At 47.0% G+C, this 20,853-nt stretch overlaps 2 protein-coding genes across 3 annotated transcripts in view; both read left to right on the top strand.

Moving 5' to 3' along the window:
• relch (RAB11 binding and LisH domain, coiled-coil and HEAT repeat containing) overlaps window positions 1-2,187 on the top strand; it is a gene marked incomplete in the record, with an annotated part of 53,255 nt that extends 51,068 nt beyond the window's left edge. Inside the window, 1 exon segment of the mRNA XM_076290129.1 lies at window positions 1,581-2,187. Coding sequence (XP_076146244.1) covers window positions 1,581-1,701 — 121 coding nt within the window.
• Window positions 2,188-4,456: 2,269 nt separating this feature from the next.
• tnfrsf11a (tumor necrosis factor receptor superfamily, member 11a, NFKB activator) lies at window positions 4,457-19,960 on the top strand. Of its 2 annotated transcripts, none has more exons than XM_076290128.1 (10): window positions 4,457-4,928; window positions 9,403-9,475; window positions 12,124-12,249; window positions 12,498-12,644; window positions 13,356-13,440; window positions 13,821-13,897; window positions 14,061-14,153; window positions 14,417-14,466; window positions 14,614-15,655; window positions 18,129-19,960. In XM_076290128.1, the coding sequence occupies exons 1-10, from the start codon at window positions 4,854-4,856 to the stop codon at window positions 18,428-18,430; spliced, it is 2,070 nt and encodes a 689-aa protein (XP_076146243.1). In that variant the 5' UTR covers window positions 4,457-4,853; the 3' UTR covers window positions 18,431-19,960. The 2 variants fall into 2 exon arrangements, with proteins under 2 accessions (XP_076146243.1, XP_076146242.1); XM_076290127.1 differs by having other exon boundaries at window positions 4,458-4,928; window positions 14,046-14,153.
• Window positions 19,961-20,853: the final 893 nt, after the last annotated feature.

The following is a 20,853-nucleotide window of genomic DNA, read 5'->3' as shown; positions in this document are numbered from 1 at the left end:
TGCGCCCGCTGCCTCAGGGAAGGGCCGCCTCATGTCGCAGCTCTGCGTAAAACCGCCGTCCGCTTCTGCACATCTGTGGAGGTGTCTACAACCAAGAAGAGGAGACGTCACCCTGAGTCGGTTAGCGTTAGCTCTCTCAGATATTACAGTCAAAAGAAGAGGAGATGTCACCCTGAGTCTGTTAGCGTTAGCTCTCTCAGATATTACAGTCAAAAGAAGAGGAGATGTCACCCTGAGTCTGTTAGCGTTAGCTCTCTCAGATATTACAGTCAAAAGAAGAGGAGATGTCACCCTGAGTCTGTTAGCGTTAGCTCTCTCAGATATTACAGTCAAAAGAAGAGGAGATGTCACCCTGAGTCTGTTAGCGTTAGCTCTCTCAGATATTACAGTCAAAAGAAGAGGAGATGTCACCCTGTTCTTTGAGTCTGTTAGCATTAGCTCTCTTAGATATTACAACCATTCTTGCATTGTGGTTTTCTATTTAAGAGTAAGTTAGTAATGTCAAACGCTTGACACCGTCTCTCCGAGCAAAACAGAAATAGTCAGTGCAACAACACATGCCGAACATTTCAGCAGTGTGATAGACACACGTCCCCAGAAAAGTTCACACATTTCCGACCTTCCTCTTCGCCTCAGGACAAGATGTGCAACATCATCTGGGCTGTGGCTGAGTGAGGACTGCCTCCATATTGTGAACATGTGTAGCTTTCTCATTAACTTCTCAAACTCCAACGGTCTCTTTGATCGCACACAACCCCGGCACTCGTCCCCTGCCGTCCGTCGCCATGGCGGTCCGTTTCCAGCGGTTAAACCAGCGTCTGGAATACGTCTCAAGCTCTCCCGGTCCAGCATCAGAATTCGCCGTGGGTTTTGATCCGACCTGTCAACAGACGCTGTAATTATGCCGTTGACGTGCTCTTGCTGAAGGAGAAGACCGTTTTTTCTTCCCTAAGCTTTTCTCCAACAAGCGGTTGAGACGGTTTTCGGCCTTTTTTTCTTTTATTTATTATTTTCATGAATAAAAACCGAAACTCACTTCATATCCACTTCACACACACACACACACACACACACACACACACACACGCAGATGTGCACGTACACAGGTAGAGTGGGTTCCATGCAGCGGCGTAGCGCTCTCCACCCGTACACTAGTGGAGTGGCCTTCCACCCTGTGAGTTGAAGTGAGGTGGTGAACTGGCTTGTGGGTATTTTCTTTGCAGGGCCACCATTTTAACACTCAGTGTTGTGGAATCCCAAACACAATAAGGGGTTTGGGTTTGTACAGCATAGCGGATGCACAGCAACAACACACTGCGGCAAGCAGAAAGTACCCTTTTTGGCCGTCTGTATCAGCAGTTTGTGGAGAGATAATGACCTTGAAGCACTAACACAACCCCCAGAGCAGCAGCAACGTGACAATTATGCTTTTCACAATTGTGTCTGAAAATGGGACTGATTTTGGGGCGAATACTTCTTCCTTTTAGTTTGGATAAGATTGATTTAGTGCAAGGGTGAAGGAAAAAGAGCTTCCTGTACTTATGGTTGACTTGAATTGTTTTCTCTCTCTCTTTCTCTAGCTCAATGTCGATTGCCGCCAGTCTCGTTGGAGAAGATGCCAAGACGAAGTTCCTTAGCAAGATGGGCCAGCTGACCACCTCTGGCGCCATGCTGGCCAACGTTTTCCAGAGAAAGAAATGAGCTGCTGCTTTTACGGGGGCCAATTTCCCATGATCCTTCTCTGTCTGGGGGACCCTCTACTTGAAGTCAATCGTCTGCCTTTATTTCGTTGGTCTGTCTCAATTTTTGATAGGCTCTATTTTATATCTTTATTTATGTGGCATAACTTTATTCCAACCTCCAAAGATTTGCACTTCACTTACTTTGTTTTATTGCAGTCTTATAAAAACCAACACTACTGTTGTTTTGCCTCTTTCTGTTTTGTTTTTGTCCTTTTGCTAAATCTTCCTGATTCCCTCCTTGTCTGGTCCTTGCTCTGTGTTGCCGTGTCTCCTGGTGTTTCTTTTCTAAAAGCAGGTGTCTTTGGGTATCTTTTCCTTCATTTTGGATATGCTCTAACAGTAAATATCTGTATTATACACTGAATAAAGAGGGCGGTACAGCTATCATGTACATTTGAAAATTGGTGTCATCTAATAATTAAAATAATGAGAAACACTTGTAGAATGGCCTTACGTTTTTGTGTTTCTGACCTTGTGGACTTCGCTTCTGCTTTAAGGCCATCAGAAGTGTAGCTTTTCCATTCAGTGGTAGTGTGCATGGACTCTGAGAACTTTACAGCTTTTCACCAACTTACGTGTGTGTGTGTGTGTCTGTCTGTGTGCGTGTGCGTGTGTGTGTGTGTGTTGACTCAAAGTTCCTGCAGGTGTTTTAAAGCCGTAAACCTGAACCTTTGGCAAATACACAAAAACATCAGACATTTCGCTTTAAACATCAAAGGATTTGCACTGTTGTTAAGAGATGACCTGCAAAGTCCAGCGGGCGATTAATGAATGGACTTCTCTGACAATCACTTCTTTGTGGCAAGAGGCGAAGATTTTAATTAGCCTATTGTGAGAAATACCCGCCATGTGAATTATTGACACGGTCACCACCCTTCTAGAAGCTCGTCATTTGCATGTTGAGATTAAACTTTAACCATAAGTCCAGATAGCCGTCCAGATGTCCACTAGTGTGATGTGGGCTGATTTAATTTTACACTGTGTGTGTGTGTGTATGTGTGTGAACAACATGCAATGAAATGATCTGATTGGCCGGCAAGAGAGATACTGAGGTCTTGCAGTTTCCTCCATCCCTGCTGGTTGACGCCAGACTTCACTGACTTTGAGAGGGCAGTAAGGATGAATTACAGGTTTCTCCAGACTTGTGTGTTTGGCGTGTACATCGTGATATGCAGTTGTTTTGTGTGTGTGGACTGGGAATGTCGTCAATTGGGAAGTCTTAGTCATAAGAGAGGGCTATGAGCTCTGTGAGTCAGAGAAGGAGGATTATTTCCAAAGCAAGCAGCAGAGAGCAAGAGTGCCTGGAGCCACCAGATCTGCACAACCCTCTGTATTTTTATTTATTTTTTTTCTCTCCTCTTTTTTTCACCATCGGACATCCATATTGAGAGTGCAAACAGGAACTGGAAACCCTTTGAGGGGTGTCCAATGTGTGGCTGCTTTGAAGGCGAGCTATGAACCACTTGCCCAGAAAAAGAAGTCTCTTACCCCACGTTACCTCCCCATAACATGTTGGGCACACCCCATCAAAGCTGAAGGGGCAAGGGCAAAATGTTGCAAAGTGGACCTCTTACTGACCCATAAACATTATCACCAGGACATGATGTCTGCCGATCTGAAATCTCTGGACTGTTTGGCACTAATGAGACCTACACTGGTTTGACTCCTAGAACAGGCTAACAGGAGAGAACAAATGAACTCTGCCCTCTCTGTTCTCCTGATTCATAGCTCAAGAGTTCTTTGCGGTGATTTGCATTAGCCACTTAAAACAAATCATCATATGGCCAACGTGCCACCTGGTCTCCTGTCTGCATAATGGGAAGCCTTCTATAGGGCCATTAGTTGCCATTGCTATCAGATTTCAGTGGAAAATGAAATGTGCATCATGGACAGAATCCAGTGATGTCAAAGATAGGACCTTCCACTTTTTCTTTCTGATGTACTGGAACCTTTTATGACCCAGGCTACAGGTCACTGTTCAACGAATTTGCACAGTGGCTCCAGGAAGTAGGCTACTCGTAAAAAATAGAGGAGTGCATTTGTAGGATTTGCATCTTGGCCTCCGCTGGCGTTGCGCACAGTGCGCCTTAGAAAGTGTGAAAATAACACAAGACCTCAAACGTGGCACTCCTCCCAAATCCCTTGGATGACGGTTATTCAAAACAAGAAGTAGCCTAATAGCTTCGAGCGTCTTTGACAGGCGGGCACGGATGGGGGCAGAGGAGGAAGAACAGATAGACTTTCAGGTGCCGCTTTACCTGCTAACGGGGCACGCTACGACACGCCCACCCAGAAAACAGATGTGTAGTGAGCCAAAAAGAGATGTCAGTTAAGAGAGATAAGGACTGTTTGGAAATGAGGCGCAGTTTAAAAATATCGCTCCAAGCATAACCTGATAGGTTTTTCTCTCCTTGCTTGACTGTCGCTTAAAACCTAAAATTATTTTGAATGTTTTTGTGTTTTTTTGTCATTTCGTTCGTACTTTTCATGGGTAGGCCTATTATACTTCAGACAAAATGTTAAAATAGGCAGCCTGATATTTCCTTGAGTTTAGAAATCATCAGTCGGTTGCAAGTAATTGCATGTCTGTGGTAAGATGAGAGCACAACACATCTTGAATAGGCCATCTTTTTTGGAAGAAATAAATATTTTGGGTAGGCTACAAGGTTTTTCATTAATCCTCATTTCCGAACCAACACAGGTTTGAACAATTATGTATTAGCCTAATTTGCGTATCAAACCAAATCAAAATATGTCGTAAGGACACACCTGGAAATCAGTTTCCTGAACGAGCTGTGAGTCGGATGCCCCTCTCCTTTTTCCTTCTATAATTTTTATAAAACTGGGCGGAGCGTGCCAAGTTTTAGTCAGATTACTACAGCAGCGTGAGACACAGATTCACTTCAGAACGCGTGGGTGAGTGTTCATCACGGGGCTGACGCTCGAGAATGCTATACGCTCCAGAGACTGAGCATCGGATCGGCTCCAAAAGAGAACCTCTCCTCAAATACGTGTCGCTCATCTGGACCGTAACATAACGAGGACTTTTGTTGCCATCAGCGGGCTGAAGAGGGTCATATCGACCACGTTTCACATTTTGAAGGAATCATCATGAGGGTGACTTTTACAACCAGCTGGATTTTTCAAGGCTGGATCAAGAACATTATAGTGATTCTCTGTATACACGTAAGTTCAATCATATGTTGAACAGTAATTTATCTGTCTCTGCTCTTACAGTATAGGCTACATTATATGAATGACAAACACAATAACTTTTTTAATTGAGGTGCTGACTGCATTAGACATAGGTTAAATGTAGCCTATCTATAGCTTACTATTATAGCAAACAGCTACAACTTACATGCATGCATGCAACTAGACCAGAATGTATTTCAATGTGTTTACCCCAATACTGACTGGAAACAGTTGTGCCGTTGTGCTTGGTCGCCGGCCAGTGGCCCCCGCTCATCTGAACCGCATGCAGTGCCTTCAGCTGCTTTCTCCCTCCGCTCCCAGACTCCGTGGCTTTGTGAGAATGGATCTATTACCCTCTCCCCCAGTTTGATCCTGTGTGAGGAATGATGATATAATGCTGCTTTTTGAACAGAACAGTTTTAAAACTTGTTTTGCATTGTAGCCTACTGCACAGAAAGCCAAAGAATAACGTGAGCGATGTTGGGGGACAGAAAGCCTTAGTCGGTGGTTTTCTATTGTTTCAGACTTGGGCTCCACATCTGTGTGTGTGCGTGTGTGTGTGTGTGTGTGTGTGTGTGTGTGGGTTCATTGAGTAGTGGTACTCTCACAGTCCCTCAGCCATGTGGTATTGGCCATTGCAAACAGATGACAGCATGTAGCCACTCTGGAAGTAAACCTCACAGTGGCGATGGCTTTGCAGCATTGTCTGTCTGTAGTGAGCAGTGGTGATGGCTTTGCGAGCATTGTCTGTCTGTAGTGAGCAGTGGTGATGGGTTTGTGAGCATTGTCTGTCTGTAGTGAGCAGTGGTGATGGCTTTGCGAGCATTGTCTGTCTGTAGTGAGCAGTGTTGATGGCTTTGTGAGCATTGTCTGTCTGTAGTGAGGACACAACACTTTAGCAACTCTGTCCAAGGCTCTGGACAGTCAACATTTCACATGAGGAAATGTTTATAGAAGAGGATGCATGCATGGAAGGACAGACATATGCATTCATCCATCCATCCATCATTCATCCATCCATCCATTCATCCATCCATCCATCATTCATCCATCCATCCATCCATCCATCCGTCTATCATCCATCCATTCATTCATCCATCCATCCATCCATCATTCATCAATCCATCCATCCATCCACCCATCAATCCATTCATTCATTCATCTATCCATCCATCCATTCATCCATCCATCAATCCATTCATTCATTCATATTCCTTCATTCATCTATTCATTTATCCATCCATTCATTCATTCAGTGGTAGGCACACTTCCCCCCAAATCTTCCCCTCATCACACCATTTCCCCCAATCAGAGTGCAAATGTTACCCTCATCACACCGTTTCCCCCAATCAGAGTGCAAATGTTCCCCTCATCATGCTGTTTCTCACAGGCAGAGTGCAGATGCTTCCCTAAAGGCCGTTTCCCGTAGCTGTCTGAGCACCTGACCGCTAGTACAGCTACCCGCGGCCTGTTGCATGACACGCTGCATGTTATGACCTGCTGTAATCAGGCCTCAGGCTTCCAGTGAAAAACTGATATTTGTATTGAGAAATCCGGTTTTCCCAGGTATATCAAGTGGTATAGTCATCCTTGTCATAGTCTTTTGTTCATTTTGTTGATACCACCATAATGATGAGTCGTGTGTGTGTGTGTGTGTGTGTGGTGGCGGGGGCCAAACGTTTAAGGATCCTGTCTCATGCCTGCGTGTATTGTGTGTGTGTGTGAGGGGGGGGGGGGCATGTAACACTACATTATGTGGGGGGGCGGGCATGTAACACTACATTATGTGGGGGGGCATGTAACACTACATTATGTGGGGGGGGGGGGGCATGTAAGACTTAATTATGTGGGGGGGCATGTAAGACTTGATTATGGGGGGGGCATGTAAAACTTTATTATGTGGGGGGGCATGTAAAACTTTATTATGTGGGGGGGCATGTAAGACTTTATTATGGGGGGGACATGTAAGACTTGATTATGTGGGGGGGGGGGCATGTAAGACTTGATTATGAGGGGGGGGCATGTAAGACTTGATTATGGGGGGGGGGGCATGTAAAACTTTATTATGTGGGGGGGGCATGTAAGACTGTAAGACTTGATTATGGGGGGGGCATGTAAGACTTTATTATGGGGGGGGGCATGTAAGACTTGATTATGTGTTTTTCCCGGTGTATGTTTGTGCTCTGGCATTGCGATGTGTTTTGAAAGAGCCATAATACCAGCACATAATACCAGCACATTAGAGTTGTCAGGAGCAGCCTTTAAATAACGCCCTCCAGAGGAATTTCTCCTGGTGTGCCGGCCGTTATGCAAATCCGGTGGTCTCTGGGAGCCGGGATGATGGATCTCACAGTTGCGCCATCTCTTCAGTTTCAGCACACTCACTCTGTCTGTCCTTCACTTCTATTTCATCGTTTGGGGATGATCTGTTGTTCCTTGTGGTGCTCCTGCAACTCAAGTGGAGGCGACTGACGTCAAAGAGGTTGATTTCCATGGAGGAGAAATGCCACACAATTCTCTACTTAGCTCCAGGTCACTTTGGACAAAACAAAAAAATTCAACTGAGACGGAGAAACCACACTTCACTGCAGAGTGCATGGACAACTCTAGGGGATGTTAGTGTTTTGCTTGTCTTGGGACCATTTTCTAACATATAATTAGCTTGGGTGTCACTGGCCAAGAGCATATATATATAGTCAGTGAAAATATTTTGAGATGCTTGAGTAGGCCTCCGATGCATAGATATATAGGGAAAAAATACCTTCTGGGTAAACATGCATTCCTCTCCACTACATATGGGTTTATATTCCCATCTACCACAGTTAACATATGCTCAGGGCCATATTAATGTCCTGCACTCAAAGCAATGCAAAATGCAGCACTTTGTAAAATATTTCTTTCCAGTTACCCCTCCCATGTAAAAGGCCATCAATCATGTAATCGTTCTACAGTTCACTAGCGTGTAGAGCCTCTCATTTGTGTTTGACTCCTGGGATTATCACGTCACAAAATAACACATAACCAAGAAAAAAGATCAGATACTTACATCCAGTCAGCAGTGTGGAATCCAAACAGTAACATGTGAATTCATCAAAAATGTACCTGTTTTGATGTTTTTCAAAAAGTTACCTGTTACCTGCCTGTGACCTAAGGCCTGTCTTTAGATGACCTATATATTTCTACATGTCAAAGCTACCACTGTATTTTTTGCGGACATTAATTATGGGGAACTTTTTTTCTGTCCCCAATGAGATAGATGCCCTCCCATTTGTGACTAACAAGAAACTTTAGTCGGTGCCCAAATCATGTCCAAATCATGTGGTGAATGTCTGACAGAGCTCTGCAGGCCTTTCCCATGGGAGAGCTCGGGGACTGGAAACCCAGGTGCCCCATCACTGACCGTAGAGGAAGAAGGAAGGAGATGGATTTGACATGAAAACTTTTGACCCCACTGTGTGTGTGCCAGCGGTGGGTGCTGTAAAGGGCACATGGGTGTCTTCAGCGTGGAGGAATTCCTCTCATTGTGCCTTCAACCGTATTCTGTAATTATGGTTCGATCTCCACGGGCTGTTACGGTAATTCACAGTGTGTTCTTTTCTCCGCACACATCAGACTGTTCTATTAAAGGGCTCATCTCTTTCCAGCAAAACCTCCAACACAATTTAGCAGAGCACCGCGTGGTCGCTATCCAACAGCTCTCCACGGACTCTCCTAACGACAAGCTGAGAAAAGGCAGTATGCTGTTAAAGGCGCGGCATGGCTTTAACCTGTATAGCTGTATGACTGTATGACTGTACTGCTTTAACGACAGCACCGTGGCACATCTGCAGTAAGAACTCCAGGAAGAATCTGCCATGCTGCTAAACCGTGGAATGTCTTTGTGGTATCTGAAGGGATGTGGGTGTTTTTCCCCCCAAAACAACTGTAAGTTGAGCAAAAGCGCGGAGTCCCTTCCTCCCACTGCTCTGCCTGGGGTCATCGCTCTCCTGGACACAACAGGACAGTAAAAAAGGAAAAGACTACATGGAGAATGGTGTGTTTCAGAAAATATGTCCTGCGTTGTGGACAGTATGCATTATGCAGTATAGACGTCCTGCGTTGTGGACAGTAGGCATTATGCAGTATAGACGTCCTGCATTGTGGACAGTAGGCATTATGCAGTATAGACGTCCTGCGTTGTGGACAGTATGCATTATGCAGTATAGACGTCCTGCGTTGTGGAGAGTGGGCATTATGCAGTATAGACGTCCTGCGTTGTGGAGAGTAGGCATTATGCAGTATAGACGTCCTGCGTTGTGGACAGTAGGCATTATGCAGTATAGCCTTTTGTTTCTGTTGGTCATCCTCGACTCAAAGAAAACCAAACAATCAGCCTAATCAATTAAGACAAGTCTTACTGGCAAAATACATGTATCTCAGTTGGAAAGCTGCAAGGGTCCACTCACTGCTCTTTGCTCTGTTTCAGGTTGTCTACTCCAAACCATGCAAGTCCAACCAGTATCTGAAAGACAAGAAATGCTGCAGCAAATGTGAACCAGGTAAGTGGCCTGACACGGTTCCCATCACTGCATTACCCACATCTGTCTCTCTCATCTGGTCACTACATCTCAGGGCTCCAGACTAACTTTTTGCACTGGTTGCACTGGTGCACCTAACTTTTTTTCTTAGGTGCACCAGCACAAAAGTTAGGTGCACCCAAATTTTCAACCACATCGCATTTAACACCGCAGCAGGTTCACTTTTTTCCTTAATTACTGTCCTATATAGGTTGTCCTTTGACTTATGATTTACAATTCTACAAGAAAAGTAACATAATGAAGTGTTGGTGCTTTAAGTGCTTCACTGAGCTGAAATTTAAACTTAAAACATCTCAAGATGTATTAAATAAAAATAACAGTGAGTAAATTAACAGTGCACGTCTTTTAAGGGCTTCAAACTGCACATCTTATGGCTCAATGTTTTACATACTATCCTTCATGATCTTTAGGCCTTGGCTAAACCAGCTCGCCATGCTAGCATCTTCCATAGAAATGTATTTGACCACAATTTAAAGAGATGTTCCAAGTAGCCTGGGGAATTTTTATGTGATTTTGCAATGATGATTGCAATAATCATTTGACAGCCCCACAATGCAATTTACTTTTTAATTTTAGTATTTTTACATTTTCAATAAGAACATGGTTAATGCAGTAACGAAATGGTAGGCCTATTATTATAGGCTATTGCAATGACTTGCCATGCTCGATCTAAATGTGTCCATTCAATTCACCGTACACAATGACCACTGTATACATGCAGGGAATATTCGGGCTTTAAATGTAGCAGCGATATTCGGTTTGCGCCAAATAACGGATTAAATTGATTGATGCCATCAGAATGAGTTTACACAACTCGCGCGCAAAACGAATATTGCTCTTGAAAACCGAGTTACTCCCTGCATGTAACTGCGGTCAATGACGCACTCCTTTTCGGCGATATCTGTATCTCTGTCGTTCGGTCGTTGTATGCATTGTTCGCAATTTTAAGACGTCTTTTCATCTGCAATGACTCCTATAAATTTGGCGCAAGTGGCATTCCTGTACGTCGGGTTTACGTTCAAACTATTTTTCTGGTGAATAATTATTTCGGACTGAACTTGGTGAAGGGAAGTTTCACTAGGCCTATCGTAGGCAACGATAAACTTGATCATCTCGGGCTCGTCTGATCGGTTTGCTGCTGCCAGCCGCTGAAAGGCAGTGGGGAGAGGGGACATTTATCTCGGCCTATGTGACCACACTGTAATGCAACTGCATCCACTCTGTTTATTTGACGGGTCTCTGACCTCCCTCTCTCTCTCTCTCTCTCTCTCTCTCTCTGCAGCACACGCATTTTCAAATTTACGCACAGGCACTGGGCCACGGCCAATCAGAGGGGAGGTCCCGCCCTTCACTATCTGTGATTTGTTTAAACCAAGATATTGGCCAAATATGTGTCTGTTATTGAACCAAAGGTAGAGTTTTAAATGCGGACACTCTTTCCTCTCTCGAATAGCTGGTTGCACCGGTGCGACCTCCGATTTTTTTTAGTCGCACTTTTGAAAAATTAGGTCGCATATGCGACCAAATTGGTCGCACTCTGGAGCCCTGCATCTGGTCACTAGCAGCAGTCTCACACACCATAACCCACTCTAAGTGTTATCCTTTCTGTGGGACTGGACTAAGGGTCTAAGTGTTAACCTTTCTGTGGGACTGAACTAAGGGTGTTTTCAAAGAGTCTGGACACCATGGCCTATGAATGTATGGTTCCACTTGAAAGCTCTCATCTGGGTTTGGGAGAGGGGAATGATTTTGAATGGACGTGTTGCTATGACGACATGAAACACTTCCTCTCACCTCCCCCAGGAAGAAAAAGGGAAGAATGGTTGCCGGTGGGAGGAGGGGTCAGTGGGATGGGTCAGCGTCCACACTCCTGGGTGTTGTGAAACCGCTGTCACCCATTCAGATTGGAAGCAGTTCTGCTTAGGGCCATATTTAGTTTCCCAATGCATGCGTCAGTGGGTCACTGGGTTTGCAGACCGATGCCGGCTGGTCATGTGGGGGCAGCCTGGAAATGATCGCCATGTGCCGGAACTTCTGAGCTACACACTTCTGAGCTTGTCATTTAAATCACAGTCCTGAGTATGCAGTCCTGAGTATGCAGTCCTAAGTATGCAGTCCGTAGTATGCAGTCCGTAGTATGCAGTCTGTAGTATGCAGTCCGTAGTATGCAGTCAGTAGTATGCAGCTAAGTATGCAGTCCGTAGTATGCAGTCCTGAGTATGCAGTCCTAATTATGCAGTCCTAAGTATGCAGTCCTGAGAATGCAGACCTGAGTATGCAGTCCGTAGTATGCAGTCCTAAGTATGCAGTCCTGAGTATGCAGTCCTGAGTATGCAGTCCGTAGTATGCAGTCCTAAGTATGCAGTCCTGAGTACACTCACCTGCCTGCACTCACCTACACTCACCTACACTCACCTGCCTACACTCATCTACACTCACCTACACTCACCTACAGTACACTCACCTGCACTCACCTGCCTACACTCACATACACTCACCTGCACTCACCTACACTCACCTGCACTCACCTGCCTGCACTCACCTACACTCACCTGCACTCACCTGCACTCACCTACACTCACCTGCCTGCCTCCTGTTCTCCACTGCAGGGACGTACATGTTCGCGCCTTGCACTGGCAACTCAGACACAAAATGTCGCCCGTGTGGGAGGGACGAGTACCAGCCAGACTGGACCAACGACACCAAGTGTATGCCCCAGCGCTTCTGCGACACCGGTCAGTGGAGTGTCCTCTACACCTTCAGAAGCGTCGGGAACACCATTATATAGTTCACTTATTGTGTCATTGTCAAGTCATTGTTAACTTATTGGTAATTGGCTCATCTAATCTCACTTAGTCGCTTGCATCCTGTTTGTAGTGATTAAAGTGGACGTTTTAATGGTCAAACCTCCATCCATATGTGTCTTGGGCACTTGTTCCATGTCCTGTGCTGTGACACCTGATGACTTCTCTCTCTGCTCCAGTGAAGGGGTTCAGCCAGGACCGTCCGCAGGACCCCAAGGCCGCCGTGCCGTGTCCGTGCATGAAGGGCCTGCAGTGCTCGCCTACCAACTGTGAGTTCTGCGAGCGCATCCCCCCGTGTCCACCTGGAGAAGGACTCACTATGGACGGTAAGGAGCCCTAACACACAGGTCACTCAAGCATCAACACACAGGACACTCATGTTTCAACACACAGGACACTCATGCATCAACACACAGGACACTCAGGCATCAACACACGTCACTCATGCATCAACACACAGGACACTCATGCGTCAACACACATCAACACACAGGTCACTCATGCGTCAACACACAGGACACTCATGCATCAACACACGTCACTCATGCATCAACACACAGGACACTCATGCATCAACACACAGGACACTCATGCGTCAACACACATCAACACACAGGTCACTCATGGATCAACACACAGGACACTCATGCATCAACACACAGGACACTCATGCATCAACACACAGGACACTCATGCGTCAACACACAGGTCACTCATGCATCAACACACAGGTCACTCATGCGTCAACACACACGTCACTCAGGCATCGACACGTGTCAAATGTAATATCCCACTGGCATTGTCATTAAACCATCTGCAGAAAGTCTGTTGTAAAGCAGGGATTAAAATAGGCTCCAGTTTGGGTTGAAGTTAGTCAAGTAGGGTAGTTACAAGTCTTGTAACAGGAAGTTGAGAATTAGGCCTAGCTGACTAGTGTGTTGAATATGTCCTAAGTTGCTCATGGTATGTAGTGGTTTATCAGTTTATCCTCAGCGGAATGACTGTAAGAGGCTTGTTGTTTTGTTTTGCATGTCCAGAGTCCGGTCGAGGCTCCTGTAAGGCATGTCCAGAGGGGTACTTCTCTGACAAAGAATCCACTGAGCCATGCAAGCCGTGGGTGAGGTAAGTGGCCTGTTTTGGACGCTCCCCATCTCACAAAACACACTCCAACTTCAAACCACATCAACAACCGCTAGGCACACAAACAAGGAGTCAGGCCCCTGTTTTTATTTTGCCAAATCACAGTAACTAATCATGAACATTATTTGTCCTCTGTCACTCTGGGGTCACAGGAACATGCTGGGACACACAAGCCCCCACAGTTTTACCACACTCTGGTGTTATGACTAATTCCTGGGCCACTTCCCCTGGAAAAGAGCATTTTTTTTCTATTGCCAGCCGTATTTGTGGTTAGCGTCTGCAGAGAGAAGCCAGGCTGATGAAAATAGCAGAGACGGAGCAGTTGAAAAATAACATCTCTGTGTTCTGTTGTTGTCCACCAGTTGTAAAGACTCTGGGAAGAGCGAAGTGAAGCCTGGGAACTCCGAGAGAGATGCCGTGTGTGGACCCGCAGTCCTCGGTATGTACCCCTCGCACGTCACGCCGTGACTCACACTTTGACTTTTTTTTAGTCTGAGGGGCCTTCTCAGGACTTCTGGGGATTAGGGGATTCCTAGATGGGTTGTCAATAAAGGAATTAAGGCCAATGTTGTGTTTACCTTACTTAGTTTCCTCCACGTCAGGGGTTGTGGTGGCCATTTTGTCTGTCATCATGGTCGTGTCCCTGGTCATCCTTACGCTGTTCTGCTACAAGGACAAGATGAAGCTACTCTCTGGTAATCCTTTACATAAACCCCTTTACCTGCATTGGAATGCAGCTTCTGTAACTATTTCAATGCAGATTGACATTGATACTATTGTGACTTAATTATCTTGTAGAATACAGTATACCAAATGAATATTATTTCGTAATATTTCATATATATCCATATTTCTTGAATTTCCCCTTGGGGATCAATAAAGTATCTATCTATCTATCTATCTGTCTATCTATCTGTCTATAATGACATTAATAACTTTTTCCCAATATTTCCTTTAGTGAATGTGAGATCTTGTGTTCAAAACCTGAAAAGGAGCAGGATACAGCAGGTGAGACCTCTGCAGTGTGAACAGAATTTGAATACACCTTTATTCACCTTTCCGCAATCAGTCATTATTCAATCAGTTCAACTGTTTCATATTCTTTGTTCCACTGACTGGTTGAATTCCCGCCCCGTCCACTTCTGTCCACTTCAGGAGACCCTGACGCCGCCCCACAACGTCCCACAGCACTGCGCCTTGGAGATCACCCGTCTGCTTCGCCCAGACGAGTTCCTCACTCAGTGTCCCAGCACCGTCCTGGCCATCGAGGGAGGGCAGGAGGTCGCCTCGGCAACCGCATCCACATCCTCCTCCCTGGACCCGGTGGCGGTGGAGGGCTCGTCGGGGGATGTGAGCGAGGACGGGTCAGTGGAGGCCCGGGGAGCCACGTCGGCGCTGTCCGGCGTCTCCTCCTCCTCCTCCTCTTCCTCCTCCTCTTCGTCCAGCTCTGGCTCGTGCAGCTGTGTGATCTCCCTGAAGGAGCCGGTGGAGCTGGGCGAGAACGAGGACTGCAGTCAGGTGGTGTCGCACGGCCTGGCAGGCGTCTGCTCCTGCGGGGGTGGAGAGCGAGAGGAGCGCACCACAGCAGGAGCAGGAGGAGGAGGTGGAGGAGAAGCAGGAGGAGGAGGTGGAGGAGGAGGTGGAGGAGAAGCAGGAGGAGGAGGAGGAGCAGGAGCAGGAGGAGCAGCAGGAGCAGCAGGAGCAGGAGGAGGAGGTGGAGGAGGAGGAGCAGGAGGAGCAGCAGGAGCAGGAGGAGGCGGTCGAGGAGCAGGAGGAGCAGCAGGAGGAGGAGGAGTTGAGAGAGTCCCAGAGGAGTCCCCTCTCTGTCAGAACTGCTGCCCTGAGGAGGGCCTGCGTGGCTGTGTGGAATGCCCTGACCTCCGCGCCTCCCAGGACCTCTACCTGGACTACAGCAGCCTGCCGGCGAAGCACGGCATGTCCGAGCCACGGGGCGCAGGTGACGGCCGCCAGGAGGGCCCCCGGGTCACCGCGGGACTCCTGTGCCCGCACAACGAGCCACGCTGCTGTAGCCTGGAGTCCGGCAGTACCGCGACGGCACCGGCCGCTCTGTCCCTGCCCAGCACCAACGCCAGCGAGCACGGCCTGTCCCTCAGCTGCAGCGCCGAGCTCAAGCTGCCCGCACAGGATGAGGACGCCGAGTACCAGGCCCACTGCTCGGAAACCGCTCTGACCTCAGGTGGGCAGCAGGCTCTTGGTGGCATGGCGTAGCGTGGCGTGGAGTGGCGTAGCGTAGCGTAGCGTGGAGTAGCGTAGCGTGGCTTGGCGTAGCGTAGCGTAGCGTGGAGTAGCGTAGCGTGGCTTGGCGTAGCGTGGCGTGGAGTGCCGTGGATTGGCGTAGCGTGGAGTGGAGTGCCGTAGCGTGGAGTAGCGTAGCGTGGCTTGGTGTAGCGTGGCGTGGAGTGGCGTAGCGTAGCGTAGCGTGGAGTAGCGTAGCGTGGATTGGCGTAGCGTGGAGTGGAGTGCCGTAGCGTGGAGTAGCGTAGCGTGGCTTGGTGTAGCGTGGCGTGGAGTGGCGTAGCGTAGTGTGGAGTAGCGTAGCGTAGTGTGGAGTAGCGTAGCGTAGTGTGGAGTAGCGTGGCGTGGCTTGGTGTAGCGTGGCGTGGAGTGGCGTAGCGTAGTGTGGAGTAGCGTAGCGTAGTGTGGAGTAGCGTAGCGTGGCTTGGTGTAGCGTGGCGTGGAGTGGAGTGGCGTAGCGTAGTGTGGAGTAGCGTAGCGTAGTGTGGAGTAGCGTAGCGTAGTGTGGAGTAGCGTAGCGTGGCTTGGTGTAGCGTGGCGTGGAGTGGCGTAGCGTAGTGTAGCGCCACGCTAGGCTTTTGCTGTGTCATGTCATCTCCGGCCCTCTGGCGTGTGTCCCATTAAAGCTCAATGAAAAACATGTTTTCTCAAGACCGTCTGAACGCGCCGCTAGACCAAACACAGCCACAATGAACAGTGGGGGCACATCTGAAATCGGAGGGAAAACACTTCCATTTCGCGAGATGCCAGGCAGAGGAACAGATGTTTACCGCGAAATTCCACAGGCGTCTCGAAGCGAACCCCGGCTCTTAATTGAAACAGGATGTTGCCGTTTGAGTAGAACCGTCTCGTAAAATGCGCAGCGGGGCCCTGTTCACATCTATGCGGTTTGATCACATAACAGATGGGCTAACGAGCCTGTAAACACCCATTTCCCATAACCTTTACTAATGCCTCTGCCACGGCATTCCGGGTAGCGCTCAGGCCACAGCGGATTCACTGAGTGATGGAACGTCGTTCCCACTTGTCCTCCGTGTGTGATACACTCAATAGAGTTTTCCGCATCCAGAGAGCCAGAGAGGAGAGATGCCTGTTATTATCATATTTGAGAAGAATAAGAAAAAAATGCCATTCTGGTAAATGTCAGTTCCAGTAAGGTTGTCTGGAAATAAAAACAGCTATTCTTTGCCAGGAGGGGTGGTGTGTGTGTGTGTGTGTGTGTGTGTGACGTAGTAAATCATCTCTAGAGTGACTCACTGAGGCATGAAATCTGACTCATTGTCTGACTGCCTCCACTCTGGCGGTCCTCCTGCCGGTGAGCACAGGGATCTCCACCCCCCCCCCCCACACACACACCCCCTTGCTGCTCTCTCTCTTTCTCTCTTTCTCTTTCTCTCTCCTCTCTCCTGCTTCTTTCTCTCTATCTCCCCCTCCTCTGTCTCTCTCTCTCTCTCTCTTTCTCTCGTCCCTCTCTCCTGCTTCTCTCTCTCTCTCTCTCACTGTCTCCCCAACTCGTTTCTACCCCTCCTCCCTCTCTTTCTGTACCCTCTGAGGGAACTACGGCGGTTGATGTTGAAACTTCAGCAGGAGGAAGCGATGTGGCTCTTTTCGCCCCTTAAGCTCGATGAAATACATAATGGACGTTATAAATAACTGCCGCTGACTCTGCATCAGTGTCCCGCTGTAGCTGGTGGTTGACCTTTGGTTTAATTTGACACGAGTCCACTGTGAAGGCGCTCTGTTGGTCCTGGACGGAAACCCACTCATTTGCTCTTTGTAGTTTTAGCTTTTCAACCTTTTCAAGGTCATCTGGACTCCTGCTTGTTATTTGATTCCATATGTGAGATATCATAGTATTGGTACGGTAGATATGGGAGTGATGAGATATCATAGTATTGGTACGGTAGATATGGTAGAGATATCATAGTATTGGTATGGTAGATATGGTAGAGATATCATAGTATTGGTATGGTAGATATGGTAGAGATATCATAGTATTGGTATGGTAGATATGGGAGTGATGAGATATCATAGTATTGGTATGGTAGATATGGTAGAGATATCATAGTATTGGTATGGTAGATATGGTAGAGATATCATAGTATTGATCATAGTATTGGTATGGTAGATATGGTAGAGATATCATAGTATTGGTACGGTAGATATGGTAGAGATATCATAGTATTGGTATGGTAGATATGGGAGTGATGAGCTATCATAGTATTGGTATGGTAGATATGGTAGAGATATCATAGTATTGGTATGGTAGATATGGTGGTGATTGGAGTCTGGACAGTAGACTAGGAAATGATTAGAGTATCTTGTCTGTCTCTAGCCTGGTGGCCCATACTACAGTGTAATATGCTGCTGACCAGTGCAGGCCTGTCCCACTCATGCTGGTTTCTGTCCGACAGGTCAGGTGACGGGGAACCACAACACCACCTTCATCTCCAGCGGCCAGGTGATGAACTTCAGCGGCGAGGTCATCGTGGTCTACGTCAGCCAGACGTCTGAGGGTGACGCCGGTGGCGGCTGTGGCGGTGGGGTCAAGTCGAGCGAGCCGTTCAGCTGCCCCGTCCAGGAGGAGTCCAACGACGGCTCTCCTAACGTCCAGACCGCCCCCAAGACGCCGCAGGACATGGCGCCCAGCGCTCGGCAGGACAGCCCCCTACCTGTTCAGGAGATGGCCCGCAGGTGGCCCGGCACGGTGAAATGAGCGAGAGGTGGAGACGCTTCGGCGTCTGACCACGGAGCTGACCCTTGTCCTCCTCCTCCTCCTCCTCCTCCTCCTCCTCCTCCTCCTCCGCATCTGTGCTCTCCCCTCCCGGATTGTTGAAGCACTGCTGAAGCGCTTCTGATGTGTATAAGATAAAATGCTATGCATTTGTTGAATGGGTATTGTACATAGCCTTTGGTTCATCACTAGTGCTTCATGTTGCAGATGCAGATGTTAGTGATTACGTCTCGGGTGCAAGCTGGCTTTATCCTCAAACATCTCGTTGACAATCAAGTCTGATGATGCACGACACTTTTGTTTCCGCAGACAATGTGGAAAACACACACACACACACACACATGTGCGTTGTAGCCCTAGGAAAGACACAGAGGTGAGGCAGAGGGAAAGTTCAGTGTCCAGAACAAAAGTGCATTGTGTCCCTTCTTGGCTGTGTCGTCTCTCCAGGCCCTTTGTCTGTCTGATGCAGGCCCTTCAGACGGAGTAGAGGGTCCAGTGTACTCCCCACCCCCCATCCCCCACCACCACCACCTCCAGCCCCTGGACAAGCCTCACACACACCAAACCAACCCTGGACAATCCTCACATGCTCATTTGAACTGTTTCATTGTACCAGTATGACTGACGGGTGCAGATTTGTTTTTCTTTTTGATGTACTTTTTGATAACAGTAAATCTGTAGCAGTTAATGTGTGCATAACGGCCTTCAATCAGTTAAGTGCCTTGTTAAGCTGTTTTATGATTCTTGGTCTTTTGTCTTATTTAAAATGGTGGTGTTGCAGCTACAAACCAAAGGGAATTTTGTAACACTTTACTGAAAAAGGTGTTCTAAATGAACTATGTCTGTGTGTTCATAAGGGTTTATGGTATATAAAAGAACTATATGTGTGTCCATAAGGGTTTATGGTATATAAATGAACTGTGTGTGTGTTCACAAGGGTTTATGGTATATAAATGAACTATGTGTGTCCATAAGGGTTTATGGTATATAAATGAACTATGTGTGTGTCCATAAGGGTTTATGGTATATAAATGCTCTACTATAGTGCTTGACATACAGTAAACACTCATAATTTACTGAATGACCAGAATTAAAATTGTGAAAGTCTTCCATTACAACACCTTCACTTCACTTCACTTCATTTGATGCCTTACAATGTCTTACCGAGTGATAACTTCCCTGACATCAATGTAATTTTATAAACAAGACAAATATCATGGACAAAAATCAAATGATGCATTATCACGTATACTTTTTACTGTAAAGATTTGAAATTAAATTTTAAATTAAATTTTAATTTAATGATTTTTGCAGGAAATTGTGAACATTGATGTTCATGACTGAAGGCTTATGTCTTGCATAATAAGGCATTATGAATGTGGTATAAGCCCTAATGAATTTACCCTAACACATTATGGATACCTTTTTGAAGTAACATGACTTTTTTATAAGAGTATATTTGTTTGTACATTTATTCATGTTAACAAATACAAATAAAACTATTTGAACGGCGATTGCCCAGCATTTGTATAACTTCTCAAGCCTACAAAATTCAATTACAATATAACACAATGCCTGTCTTGTTCTATAACTGATGGCTTTCTTTCTCTGTCTTCCTGTAAGTCAATAAGAGTGTTTGCATCCCTAATCAGTGGTGAGCATTGCAGGGCTGCATGATTGAGAGTGCTGTGAAGCCTCAGACCATAGCCTTGTGTCGACACAAACCTTTAATTATGCCAGATGATGGCTAACAGCTGTCGGCAAGGTCGGGGCAAATGTATGCCGAGAATATTGTGTTTGACCGCGTTCTCATGGCAGCCAATCCCAGCTCGCACACAAACGCTCTTGGTGGAGGCGAAACGAATGCTGGGTCCGCTGGCTGTGGGCCTGGTGAGGGAAAAGCCAGGGACGTGTCGGGGGTCCGGCAAAACAGGAAACAATGACTTGTGTTCACGTGCTTGAGATGGAGGGTTAGTTGAGTAGGAGCATTGTTGCCAGTCATCTAGTGCTGCTCTGCCATCTAGTGGAGTCAAATGAAGGAAGGAACTCCAACTGGAAGGAAATGGAATTCACAGGTTGATGAAATTCTCAACTCTTAAATGTTGGAAACCTGTTGATTCATCAACCACCACACCCCTCAAACACCTACATACACACATACATCATCGGTGGTCACTTGAAACGAGTATGACTGTCCTCTCTGTAGGGGCATCTACTTGTGGCTGTTCAGATGGCTGTAGGCCGATCCGTGACCCACATGTTGTGGTGCAGGGTGGGCAGGAAAGGTGGCGTTGGTGGATGGTGGGTGATGGTGGTGGAGCATTTTTCTTTCCTTGCGGAGTAGTCGCTTTGCTCCATTTCATGTTGTGAAGCTCCTTCCTGCACAGATTTCTTCCAGTGGTGCC

Source organism: Alosa pseudoharengus, unplaced genomic scaffold (assembly GCF_046254945.1).
Source record: "Alosa pseudoharengus isolate Yale_2024_CS ecotype anadromous, Long Island Sound unplaced genomic scaffold, YU_APseudo_1.1 YU_APseudo_1.1_scf_18, whole genome shotgun sequence".
Classification (NCBI taxonomy): Eukaryota; Metazoa; Chordata; class Actinopteri; order Clupeiformes; family Clupeidae; genus Alosa; species Alosa pseudoharengus.
The sequence above is the reverse complement of the archived record's forward strand: the minus strand, read 5'-3'. Positions and strand labels throughout refer to the sequence as shown.